A 14367-nucleotide genomic window follows, 5' to 3' on the forward strand; every position below is an offset into this window, starting at 1 on the left:
CAACCCAAGGGCGACGATGGGTTGTACCAAAGAGTTGTATATGGCAAATAATAAGATACAATCACGATGACGTTGGCCATTTTTCTGTTGACAAAACGTTTGAGAGAATAGGGCAAAAATATTGGTTCTCTCGTATGCGTCATATAATAAAAAAGTACATTAAAAACTGTTTAAATTGTATTTATTATAAAAATAAAAGTGGTGCTAAGGAAGGAGAATTATACCCGCTGCCAAAATATGCGCAGCCTTTCCACACTCTGCACGCCGACCACTTGGGTCCATTCGTTCAGACACAATGCGGCAATAAATACTTATTAGTTCTAGTAGATGCTTTCACTAAGTTTGTGTTTATTTGTGCAGTAAAATCTACAAAAACATCCGATCTTATTGACGAATTAGACAATATAACTAAAATTTTTGGTAATCCGAAACGAATTATTTCCGATTCAGGATCATGTTTTACTTCAAACTTGTACAAAGAATATTGTAAGAACAAAAATATACGCGCGCATATTGTGGCAACGGGTATGCCTCGCTCCAATGGACAGGTAGAGAGATTTAATAAGACAATACTAGAATCACTAAAAACTATTGGGGCAGATACTACTGAAGATAGGTGGGATAGATATATTAAAATAATACAACAAGGTTTGAACAGCACAATCCATAGAACCATTAATGCCGTTCCTTGTGAGGTTTTACTAGGATATCGTTTGCGCGTCGATAATGACAATATAGAGCCAGAGCTTGATGATGAATCGCTAGTGGACGTGACGAAGTTGCGAGCAAAGGTAGACAAAAATATTAAAGCCAGCGCAATATCACAAAAACAAAGATTTGATAAAACTCGGTCAAAAGCCAAAATTTACGAAAAAGGAGATTTAGTATTGATAAAAATACAAAGCCAGAGCAACGATGGTCGAAGCAGGAAACTCCTGCCCATCTTCAAAGGACCGTTTCGAGTAAAAAAAGTTTTGGGAAATGATAGATATGAAGTAACAGATCTCAGGGGTTCTGAAAGGAGTAGTAAACCGTACAACGGCGTGGCAGCTGCAGAAAATATGAAGTATTGGATACAAATAGATGACTGGAAATTGGATGAGATAATCGGGAATCAAGAAAATAAGGTCCGTGTTGGCAAGTAATACTCCTAAGGGTATGTATTGCACTTTCTTGACTATAAATTGTTAATTTTATTGTAAATAAATATTATAATTTCACATTTACATTATTGCTGATATTTTACTCGCGAGACTAGATAAAAGCACTGGTAAACCTCGCCAGGGCAGAAAGAAACACCAGCAAATGTAGATAAGCTTGGAAAACAACTTGGTACGTTTAAGTGTAGCGCAAAGCTCTTTAAATGCAAGTGATTCCAAGCTCTAGGAAAAACCAGGACTCTTAAGTGTGGCATAGACCCTTTAGGAACGGTTGACCTAGTAATAATAGAGAACACAGTTGCTGATGTTTCAAATGAAAATTAAAACTTAATAGCTCAAACTTGTACATTTTACAATAAGGTCTAATGTCAGTTTTGTTTCAGTGTTTTACCTAGCCTCGTGGTGCGCCTGGGACATGCGCCTTGCAGAATGGCCGTGTTGGCAACTTCGTGGAGCGTGCGTCATCAGTTGGTGAACGAAAAACGCGAACGCCTCGCTTGTGACAGGACTACCACGGCGGCACGTGATGGGGAGGCGACCGGCTGACGGCGGGTTTGGCGCGCCGGGCTCTCTTGGGTGGAAACCGCGCAACGGAGTAGTTGTCCTTAACTTTATTATTTGCAATTTGTATCTATACTTACAATTATACGATTTAGCTTGTTAACGTTAAGTTATAATTAAACAGATTGTTCCCTTAGTTGCTTGTTTAAAAGTTTCACTTAAATATAAGTTTATAAAACGCTAATCTGAGTCTTTGTTTCCTTTAGCTCAATAATATCTAAAGTGAATAAGTTGTTGGATTACCCTCATCTACGCTTTTAAATAAAGTAATAACCGGGTACTAATATAGTGATCTTCATTATGTTTAACCCTAATTTGTCGACGGAAACCACAAAGTTTTAAATTATTTTTCATTGATCTACCGAAACTAAAGAGAAAGGCTCTTTAGTTTCGGTAGATCACTAAATTCTTTTTAAAATACAGAATTGTAGCAAAATGATACGCTTAAGAAGTAAAACTAAATATATTTATTTAGTTTTTTTTTTATTTTAACAAAATGTTGTTTTCATCTTAAGTTATAAACACATTGTATTTGCTTGTAATATTTTTGCACTTTTTTAATCATCCTTACTTTTAGGGTATAAAGACAGATAATCACCAACTAACAAAGGCGTCAATAAAATTGTTCCAAGTCCAAACTCTCAGTAGTGAGCACCGGTAACAAATGATTCCATCCATTGTGAAAATATTAATTAATTCCTTTAGACAAAAATACAAAATTCAGTGAGAGAAGGAAACGGCACAAAATGATCATATCCTCTTATTTGTCAGATATTAACTCTCAATTATACAACAAGATTGATTAATGTCAAATGTTTTTTTGTTGCTAAGATACAGTTAGAATTAAGTTACTAAATAGCTCTTATTTTAAGTAGAATTATTTAGTTTTTCCTTAATAGCTTAAGACATTTCATGGGGCGATATTTGAAAAACTTAAATGGTCGGGTTGGTGTTGAGTGCGCAAACAGATAGACGAAGAAATTTTTTGAAATTTTTCGGTGAATTCTTTTTCGTATACCGCAACCTTGACTTGACTTCACGCACCCTTTCAAAATGACTTTCACGGATTTTTTTCAACTGATAATTAGGTACTTGATTAGATACTTGCTAGTAAAAAGCGTACTGGTAAGTGATGTCACACGAGATTTAGAATCAGACAATCCAATTATTGTTTTGTTTACGACATAAAAGAAAAAATACTTATTCTTTATTTTTTATAAATCTGTCTGGAAGACTTATCAGAGTTTTTTTCTTACCAATCCAATAGGGATTTGGACGTGGAACAACCCCACTGCAGCGGTATTCCCAGATTCTTACGACTTAGGCTATTTCAAGAAAATCATACACTCTCCTTAAAGGCCGGCAATGCTTCAGAGATTCTTCTGGTGTTGGCCATGGGCAGCAATCGCTTATCAATCTTATCATCAAGTGACCTGTCGGAGGCCGTCTCCAATATAATAAAATATGAACTTAAACCAGTACCAACAGTGAGGTATTAATGTTAAAGTCATCATCATCCACAGCCTTTTTCCTCCCACTGAGCATAGCCCTGCCCTTTCCCATGCCAACGTCTACGCTCCTCTACCAGCCTCATCCAGACTCGACCCGACTTTAACAAGTACATAAAACCAACAACTAGTGTATCAACCAATTTGTCAGCAACAATTTAGTACCAAGTGGCTTCCACATTCAATTGCCTGAACGCATCGAGTAACAACTAATAGCCAATCAAAGTAATTGCAGCAAGACATAGGATTGCCCAGAAACTGTTACAAAGTTCAGAGGACTTAGTAACGAGTAGTCTGAGAGTTAATTACCGCCTTAGGGCTGGTTTGTCGCAGTCACTTGATGTGGTTGTCGAGAAATTCGATGTTCTATTGTTATTCTACTGATGTTATAAACGCGAAAGTTTGTATGTATGGATGTTTGTTCCTGTTTCGAAAACTACTGCACGGATTGTGAAGAAACTTGATACAGAGATTGTTTAAACTAGGATTAACATACCTTTAGGATTGATCATCTAGTTTTTTGTTACCGTGCGTGGGATCATTCGGGCGGGGACGGACAGCGGAGCTTCAATAACGCAGAAGCAAAAGAAATAAAAAAGCAATTGTTTTTATGTAAGTATGTGTCAAATGGGTTACAAAATTTTGTTAAACAATCGAATGGAGGCATAACATTTTTGTTTCACAAACATTTAAGTCACATGCATGAAGATACACTCCGTTCTAGACAGCCAAGAAATACTTTAAAACTATACCCAATAGTTTCAAGAATAGCTCTACACTCAATAAATCATTTCTTAGTAATCCTCTTAATAACTTACCTGAACAAACCACTTCTATCTCACAAACGTTTTTTCCTCCAAAAACTCTATTGCAAATGTAATTATTGACTCTGAGTGGCTAGGGTTCGGCCACTAGTCATCAAAACCAGAAGTACCATTACTGTTAGGTCAGTGGGGAATCATCAAATGTCTCCTTTGAGTGAGCGAAATTGAGAGGAATGGAGCGGAGCGGTATTGAAAAATTGAGCGGAAGGGAGTGGCATTTTTTCAAATACAAAATCATCAATTACCTCCTTCCGCTTTGAGTTGAGCGTGAGTTTCAGACTTCTGACTAAAAGCCACCCATATTCTTCCTTTGCTCGTTGTGTACCGGGGCCACGGTAACTCTTTCGGACATTCCCGCTGCCCCGGCAGGAATCAGCCCTAAGGGGCTGCATAGAGCTTGCTGCCTTCTTTTATTAAGCTTACATTCATAACTTTGTCAGATGGCTAGCTATATTGCTCACACGCGTTTCAGAGCATACCAATTATAGGTATGTATTTCAAAAACCTGTTCTGATTCTGGACCAAAAAATAACCAAATTTGTTTAAGAAAGCAATGGTATTAGTCAGTATACTGGTAAAAACCTCATTTCGTATTTAAATTTAATTATCTTTGAACTGCAGCGCAGCGGCAGAACGCGGGAGACGATACACGGCGGTACAAAGATAAGAAAGAGTATGACGCTGCCTGCTCTCCGAGGTTGTGGGTTACAATGTACTTAAACGTTCGAATCATTACAAATATCGTTCAAACTAATCCTTCTGCACCTCAACTTCACAGTGACTAGTTAGGGTTCCGTGCTCTTACCGTACCTGAGTGCCCCAATAAAATATTTATTGGAATTAAATATGGCCGCGGACCCCAGCAAATTAAAGGTCCCTTATTATATATAAAGGAGCCTAGTTTGTACAGATTGATTTCCGAAAGGTAATGATTTACTCGAACCCATTTTGTGAGACGTAAACTTTTGCAGGTTATATTAATTATTGATAGGTTTTATCGTGGTCCTAGTAACTTTGTAAAGGATGTGTTTTGTAGTGTAGGTTTGAACCTAGGATAAATTGGTAAAGGCCTGAAAGTGGGTATTTTATTACACTATAGGTTAACCACACGGCTTTTAATTAAATATCCCACGAGTGCAACTTTCTCATTTTGATCAATGACATTTGATATGTATTTAGTTTACATAAGAGGCTTCTGCTGAAGTCAAGGTTTCTGCAGCTATGATTAACATCCTAGCGAGCGAATTCACGAGAATTAGCTTGTATATACCTACACAAGTACTGAACGAATTACTTTTCTCTTTGGTGCAGTTGATTAATAAACTTATTTTATATTTTAATATTAAGTAGTAATTGTAGTAATTAATAGTAAGACTGTAACGTGATATAATATGACTAATCGAGGAAATTCAAGGTACTCAATAAAACAGCAGATAGTGTAAAACTAAGTATTTATTTATAAATATGATTTCACTTAACACTAAGTCCTTATAAATACTTAAAACTAATGGCATACATTGTGTTTTTCAGGTATCTTGTGGTTATGTATATAAGTACAGGTTCAAAAACTGAAAAATAGGCAAATTTATATAAGCCGTCACTTGCCTATCTAAATTAGGCAGAAGTTTATGACTCACAAATTAAATGACATGCATTATAATGTTTATAATATCTTATCTGTCTACGATTTGAGATAACTATATCAATACTTATTGCTTTTATCGTTTGAGCCCACAATAGTAACTTTCTAATAAGTTTAATTGTTCTTATTTACTACAGATGTAGGTAACTTGTTATAAGAGTAGTTGCACTAAAACGGAGTTTTCAGGAGTCTTGCGGAGCAGACGGGAGCGAACCAGCGAATTTTCAAACCGACGAAGTTTTTTGATTGGTTAAACACTGTTTTCTTAAGTTACGGGGATAAAAAGCCAAGTAGAAATATACTGTATTTTGTAAATGGGATTGTTTTAACCAGCTGAAGTTACTGTGATTGAGACACCGCCCACTCGACCCTCTGTGTATAAATAGCACTCTAAATTTTTAACTATAATTCAGATCTTTTCTGAACTCCAATTCAAAGTATAGGAAACATTCCAAAAAAGATCTGAATTGAAAATTTCAGTACCAATAACGCAAGACCTAGTACACGAGGCCGCGTAACTCTTTTAATCGACAACATTTAATCTACAAGCGACCACCACCATACAATTCATAGAGAACCAGAGAGTCTACCAACATTTTTTAAAGCAAAATAATAGTGGTTGAGGAAGCGGGACAGCGCAATACAGCGTAGAACGGCATCTCTCTTCCAGGCCACAATAATTCTACTTAAAGACGCGTTGGTAAGCCTCTAGACTAAAAAAACACGCTTTTTAGTCGCTAACAACGATATTCTCTACGAGCAATGACATTACTGTATAAACCAAATTTTAATAACTTTCACATCACTAGGTTAATGTTCGTGTAAATCTTACCGGTATGAAACACTTTCATTATATCACATAAACCTAACCTTTCCTTAAACACAGCCTTAACCTAAGTTTCGAGTATACTAAGGCAGTAATTCTAGTTCTGGCGGCAAAGGAATGTTCTTCATGATGGCAAAGCGTTTCAACGCATCGTATTTCCCTCTTAGAGCTTCAACTTCTTCGCGAATCCTGTTGTTTTCGTCCTGCATTAGTTCCATGTCATGCCATTCCTGAAAGTTGAAGTAAAGCGATAAGAGATGGCGCTGTTAACAGTTTTGTTCGATTGTAGATGGCGTTTGCGGTTTCCGTGAAGTGACAATAGATGGCGCGGAATGTTGTTTTTTGCTATCAGGCTTAAAATGTTGAGTGCGAGCAAATCAGGTAGAAAATAGTTTCTACAGATTTAAACTAAATCTATTACTGTGACATGCTGTAAAGTTTTTTGCACCGGTTCTACACGACAACTAGGGCACTTTGGAAGCGGTGAAGGGGAAATACGGGTGATGACTAGATGTGTTTTTTTTTGTGGAAGCAAGTGAAAGCAGAGGCTAATTATAAGCTACATGACTATTTGAATACTAACCTGACTCTTTTCAGTCTCGAGTTCATCTTTCTGCTCAATGCGTTTGATTCGGCACGAGGCGGCGTAGCCACGATTCTTTAGGGTTCGACGACGCTGTTTCATTCTGGAATAAGTATGTAAAAGACTTGTATTAGTCAACTGTACAGATCTAGTGATATTAAGAGTCAAGACAACGAATCTTAACTTTGGTATTTATTGCTCGAGAAACAACTTCTCATACTTTATAAATGCTGATGAAATTGTTTATATTTTCAATAGTCGCTTTTTAATCCGGCCATTCGTGAAAAAAGTTGCATTTGTTTAAACAATATGAATCCTCCTAACCTTTTTCACAAGCCAATTAGGAAATATTACTAAATACTTTAACGAATTCATAACAATATATTTAAATTTTTGGCTATTAAACTCAAATAGTACAGTGAAAATATTCAAACCTCAGACAGGACTCGAACCTGGCGCTCCTGGCTATACGCGCCAGTGGCTTAAAAAAACCAACCTACTGAGATCACTGATCAAAGATTTCAATTTGTTCATTGACTTGTAAAGGTGATGACAACACTCATTGCAGCAGAATAAACCTATTTCATATCAACCAGTTTGCATTTTAATAAATAGTGCTCACCTGACAATCTGATCTCTGGTGAGACCTCTCATCTTCAGCTGCCTGTTCAGGTCTCTGACGGAGATGGAGACCAGCTCATCATCACTGATCTCCGCGCAGGGGGTCGGGGATAAAGGGGCCTGGAACAACACAGGTTACTGAGTGAATACGTTATTTATTTATACTTCTTATACATGTGGTATCCGCAACGAGTTATCGACTATCATCATTATCCTAGCCTTGTCCCAACTATGTTGGAGTCGGCTTTAAGGCTAACCGGATTCAGCTAAGTACCTTCTGACTACCTGTAACGACTGTCAAAGATGTATGAATAACAGTCGGACCCCAAAATTGAACGTGCCTTCCGAAAAACGTAGGAACTCATTATAAAAAAGATGGTCAAGCCGTTTCCACCTTGTTATAATACTGTACGGATAGCCGATGCCAAAAAACGAAACCTACGCAAAAATGATTGTGAGAGTCCCTGCAAGAAAAGGACTAATCCCTTAGTGCTTATCAACGCGTAACAGAGAAGTAGCTTTCTAAACGAAACCGTTTTAGAAAAGATCAGGTAATTAGTTAAAGAGAAAGTTTCAATAATTGACGCTGAAATTATTAAAAATATCTCACTCTTACTATAGGACTATATAGGAACATAAACATCCTTAAGACGAAGGACAATTGAAGACCAAACAGAATTTATGAAGCCTGTCAATCAACTTTTCTATAACTATGACGTAATTGATCCATTAACACTAGTCTTAATATAACTATACCTATATAATGTACGTTTAAGTTGTTCGTCCGGAATTGACTCCTAAACTCCTTTTCCGATTTCAATCAGATTTGAATACAACGTGTGCAACTTGATCCAGCTTGGAGATAGGATAGCTTACATCTCAATTTAGATGGTACGAAGTACAACGTGTAAGCTAGTAAATATAGAATAGTATATAGTATAATATATACTCCTACGGATATGCTACAGGAATCCCTGCTAATATTATAAATGTGAATGTAAGTCTGTTTGTGACGCTTTCACTTATCCGATCATCATGACACTTCACATACATTCTTGAAAGTTTTAGAAGTATCATAGGATAATTCGATAATAAAAAATAAGGTAATTTTGTCAAAAGCAACAAAACCTACCTACTTTAACGCTATCTAGCGCTCCTGTGGGCTAATACCAGTAAACATATAATACAATAAATGAAAAGTAAATTTAATATAACTACGACCAGTCACGATCTATCTAAGACCAACGTGTCACGCATCATCTCAATCTGACACGTAATCTATTAACAAACAAACAAACAACTTGGAAAGAATAAATTATTAATAAAACACTCACTATAGCAACCATGTTGCAATGATTCAAAACAAAAATAACACACACGACAAAAAAAAAACAAAGTAGACAACGAAAGCAGTTTCAACCCAAAGAGGTTTTATTTGCTCACCTCATCATCCCAGTCTAAATCCATTGCACTTGAATAAAAACTAAAATATTATAATATTAAACAGAGAAATTCAAATAGAACTGCCTTTCACTGCAGCTCTGTAACAAGTTTGAAACACAACTGTGCTCCGCGAGAAAAACATTTGCCATGAGGAAAAGTTTTGCCGAGTCATCATGATTTGGCGATCACGTCGCTGTCCTAAATTTTTGCATAATCATTGTAGTTACCAAGGAGGGATAAATCTATTTTTTCCGTTAGATACCTAATTTGATAATAGGTATAAAGACCAGACAAGGATCTATTTCGGTGAAACACATACTTGATAGTTGTTAATCATGCTGATTGAATAAAAAATAGGCAGGTTCTACTGAATACTTAATACTATATTTTGAGCTGTTATAGAAGAATAAACGAATGTATTCTGATGATAATTGAAGACTCTTTTTTCTAGTTCCAAAGCATATTACGTTCTTCCGGTAAATAAGGACGTTTGACATCAAATGGTAATGAACATACAACTAACAAAACAAAATGACGTTTTATACAAAACTCAGTGAAGATAGAAGAAGTACCAGTGTTTTACAAGGAGCGACTGCCTATCTGACCTCCTCAACCAAGTTACTTGGACAACAGGATACCCCTTAGTCAGACTGATAGTCCAACTTTCTAGCTCCTGACCACCCGTAACTAACCAGAGCCACAATTTGACGTTCCTTCTGAAGTTCTGAATCACGGAGAAACTCGTTATGACGAAGATCCACGGGCCGACCGTGTGAGTAGCTTAAACTGTGATCGATCGACTTGTGCAGTTATAGTTTAACCACGATCCCCTAAAAAAATAGAGTCACAATTTGTGAAAAAAGCTAGCAAGAAAAGTCTACCAGACGTTAGACATTAAGGGAAGACTGTTGGACAACAGACTGTTTGACAGCGACAAAGACCAACATAGCTTACATCGGTGAATAGCTACGAGAATATTTCCTTCTTGCAAGGTGTTAAAAAAGCCCCCCTATAAACCCCATGACAGTCCTTTACCACGGCTGGGGGTAACTAACGATATCTACAGAGAGCCTCAGAGGAAGTCCAAGTTTCGGAAAAAAACAGGGCTCAATTGAATAACCATAATGTCATTACTCATCAAATGATATAATATGATAAAACAATAATCATGACGTAAATAGTGTATCGATAAAAATGTTTTTAACTGCGTAGAAATGGAAAGCGTGTGATAAGACAGATACCAGATTTAAGAAATCAAATCCGCTTTTCTGCATGCTACTCATATGATATAGGTAGACTTGCACTCTTTCGATTTAGGATACAAATGAATACTTTGTATTACATGAAGCGCCTGCCTATCTTTAGTATTTCAGACACAATGGGGATAAAACCAGATCCAGAAGAGAAATACAAGGTTAGGAGAAATTTTGAAACATTTAAACAAATATGTTTTGGAAAAGTGGATAGTGATACAAGATGAAAATCACACTTTGATCTAGCAACACAACCTATATTTTTTGTTCAGTCCTTCCCAGGCCTTCACGGGGTTAAACGTGGAAGTGGGTTGTGTCTGACTCTTATTGCCTGAACCACAGTGACGTCTAATGCATTTGGTTGATGCGCGGCAATGCATCTGGCGACAGTCTCTCATTCAGACTTTTACCAAAAGGTCGCCCTTCTCTGTGAGCTATGGACACCAAAATTTTAAATCTCTTAGTACTTTTATATTGTCTCTCCCTCTTTAAGAATTTAATACTTGTGACGCGGGGGTATTAACAAACAAGACAAGCTTTCGTGGATCTCACAGATACTTTTTTGTACGCGGGAATCGAAACCACGACACGTCGCGCTGTGGTTTGACATGTTAAAATCATCTACTGGAATAACCGTGCATGGTGAGCTTACGTGATGATAAACCCTCAGAATCCCTGATGTAAGTTGACAACTACTTTCCTTCAAGAATACAAATAATAGTCAATCACATGCTATTTAGGCAAGCAACTGTAAAACCTTATCTCGCCGACGTCTTAGCTTCGTAACGATGACAAGGCTCTTGTTTATTACTATTTAATATCTTGTCAGCATTAGTTGACATTTAAATTTTCACTTTGAGTGCACGGATTGTGGATCGCACGTGAATTTTAACGCGTTTTCGTAAAAGATCGATTCCAGAGAGAAAATAGGCATTACTTTCTACTTGAACCTTCAAAAACAAATATCTGTGTGATTCAGATAATGATGATTGCAAGTCTGGATATACTCTGGATATTTTTGGTAAACGCCTTTCCAAGAGATGTTTTTTTAAGAAAATCGAGGAGTGAAAGGTTGACTCGTTAAGAAGAAAGGCAGACAAGACCCAGGTATTTACTCCATCATCTTATACTAGTGTTTTAATAAGTAGATAGGCAGTAGAAACTTCACTATTCCTGAGACACCTTCCTATATCTTTTATCTCCTATACCTTCATATATCTTTTGTAAATTGTTTAAATTTAAAAATTGCATTTTTAAAAAACCTAGTACTTATTCTTTAGAAACTTACTTTGGGTTCTGAACAATGTATGTGATGTTGTCCGCATTTATTTATTTATTCATCAAATTTCAGGTTAAACCAAAAATAAAAATAATTTTCAAAAAACAACAAATCGATTTTAGATTGTGTCATAAATATTTCAGCGCCGTCATGAGATTACAAATTGGCACATAACAATATACGCAGAAAATACTGATGGTGATAAAGGAAAGCGACAATTTGGTATCACCACCATTGTAAAGCTGATCACTCATTATTCAGCATTGCATTCGTCGCCCAGTGTTTGATAACGAAATGTTTACACTGGTTCTTGTAGGTACCTATATGATAACTAGCACTTAGATCAGCAAACCTTCTTTTTCGGACATCAAATTACTCTTTCTGCTTTTGATTGAGCGGGAGTGTCAAAATATATTGACCCACCCATGTTCCTTCCGCCACCTTTCGTGTACCGGGTCCACGGTAATCTTGTCGGACCATCCCGCTGCCCCGGTATCAGCCCTAATGAGATCCACAGAGATCGGAAAAGTCTACCACAAATGTTTTAAGTAATATTGTTACAGCTACAAAAGACATCAATCTACGGAATGTTATACGAAATCTAGCCTTCACGCCTAGAAGTCTATAATACTGGCAGATCCCACTGCAACTGATCATCAATCAATTAATTAACTCAGCCTATCCACAACACCCGGTCCCTAACTTTCCGCATCTATTCGAGCCAGCTGCCTTGCAGTTGAGCTTGATTTTTTTTTTCTGGCACTTCACGGCTATTTTTGTCCAACAACCATGGTTAGGTTAAAATCCTTAACATTACTCAATGATAGTGAGAGTTATACTCAAAGTTTCTCAGCAATCTAAAGAAAACAAATGCATCTCAAATAGTTCAAGAATTGTAAGTAATGGCAAGGCACACAGACACTTGTGGAAGGAACATTCTAGAGAAGGGGAAGGTAAATTTCAGGCATAATGCAGCACCAAACATATTAGGCCTACATACAATCGAGCTGTGCCTTAATATGAATTGATGCCATTAGCTCTTTTTCCAAAAACATAAATAACTTTGCAGGCTGTGGAAGTAGTTCCATGAGGATTTCATACTTGTACTGATGTCAAATGGACAGACCATTCATTCCATTCTTCCATTCAAAAATCTCTGAAATGACTATTTGAAAACTTGTGAGGAATGCAACTCTTGAACTTTCAAATAATTATGAATTTGCCTCACAAAAGTTAATACATAATATGTAATTTTCTTTTTAATTATAAACCTTGGTTGCAACATTAGTCACAAAAAGTAAATAATACATTAATACAACTTGTAATTCATACAAGATTTCAAGATTCTGGTTGAGACTGTGTTGGAGTGAGCATTTTTGGAGGAAGACATTTATCTTCAAACCAATTGATGCGGAGAGAAAGCAGGCAAAACTATTGATCTCAACTTTTAATGTAGTAGAAATATCCTGACTTTAATCATAAATACATACTATGGATTATGCCAGAATGAACATATTGTAAATAAGGATTTCTGTTAAAGATATTCATACTTTATAACTGACTGTAGACAACAGTTTAACAGAAAAGAAAATACCTGGCAATGTGTAATGATAAAATGGTAAACAAAACATTGTTTGGATAACAATAAATTATTTATTATTTATTTATTTATGTTTAAATATATTTTAATATAATCAGGTAATAATAATTTTTATTTATTACCACATAACAATTTACATTGTGACTCATTGTGTAGTACAGAATTAGCAGGTTACAATAACAATATCATCCAGATGAAACCTTACAAGTAAATTGTAGTTTACAAAGTTTTTGATCTCTGGTTCCCAAGCTAAGATTTAAACTTGTGTTATGGGTACCAGGTCTCTCTCTCATTATGAAACGGGATATTAATTATAACAATGCAGAGTTACATAGTGTTATGTGTTCTGCATTTATATTATATATATATATATATATTCCTCAATATGAATTAAAGGAAAAGAAAGAAAGAACGAAAGGTATGTATTATGCTGCATATCCTACGGCAACTTAAAGCCATAAACAAACATTTTTTTTTACTGAAATTTAAATTATTCCGTAAGGCCAAGGACACCAACATGCAACCTGTCTATGACGTACCTAGTTGTTATCTTACAACCTATTTACGTACTAAGATAAGTTTACAGATGTTAGAATTATTTCACTTACCATGACTACAGGCTTCCTTCCACCCAACTCTTTTAGATCATGAGGCATTCTAAGTTTTTGACGATATTGTTAGATTAACGGGAGTCCCCGTTATAGCCTAGTTTCTCGTCTTTTTGACACTTTTACACTTCTATCAGCACCAGTTACTCCAAATTTAGGAAACAACAATGTAAAATTAAATGTTGCTGTTATTGTTTTCTGAAATAGTTACAAATCAAAATAAACAATGGCACGAATCCACGCAACTCGTATTTTTGCAGAAAAATACTAGAATAGTGATGTCATAAAACCATAGACCACACTAAACTTCACTCTTTTCATTGATATTAACCATTGACTAAAAGTTGTGATAAGAACCTTGTTTGTATTTTAAATTTAACCATACATTAACAAAAATTTCTATGAACTTCTGTACGTTGTAATCTGTTTATTACAAATCAGTGAATGAATTATTTTCAA

The 14367-nt window shown here is 36.0% G+C and overlaps 1 protein-coding gene across 2 annotated transcripts; it reads right to left on the reverse strand.

Annotated features, from left to right (window-relative positions):
- Window positions 1-5487: 5487 nt before the first annotated feature.
- On the reverse strand, window positions 5488-14193 carry LOC113505201 (transcription factor MafK). 2 transcript variants are annotated; one of them, XM_026887795.1, is made up of 4 exons: window positions 13909-14193; window positions 7727-7845; window positions 7105-7207; window positions 5488-6751 (listed from the first exon to the last, which is right to left on the reverse strand). In XM_026887795.1, the coding sequence occupies exons 1-4, from the start codon at window positions 13954-13956 to the stop codon at window positions 6605-6607; spliced, it is 417 nt and encodes a 138-aa protein (XP_026743596.1). In that variant the 5' UTR covers window positions 13957-14193; the 3' UTR covers window positions 5488-6604. The 2 variants fall into 2 exon arrangements, with proteins under 2 accessions (XP_026743596.1, XP_026743597.1); XM_026887796.1 differs by lacking the exon at window positions 13909-14193 and adding an exon at window positions 9169-9268.
- Window positions 14194-14367: the final 174 nt, after the last annotated feature.

The sequence above is a fragment of the Trichoplusia ni genome, chromosome 24, assembly GCF_003590095.1.
Source record: "Trichoplusia ni isolate ovarian cell line Hi5 chromosome 24, tn1, whole genome shotgun sequence".
NCBI lineage: Eukaryota > Metazoa > Arthropoda > Insecta > Lepidoptera > Noctuidae > Trichoplusia > Trichoplusia ni.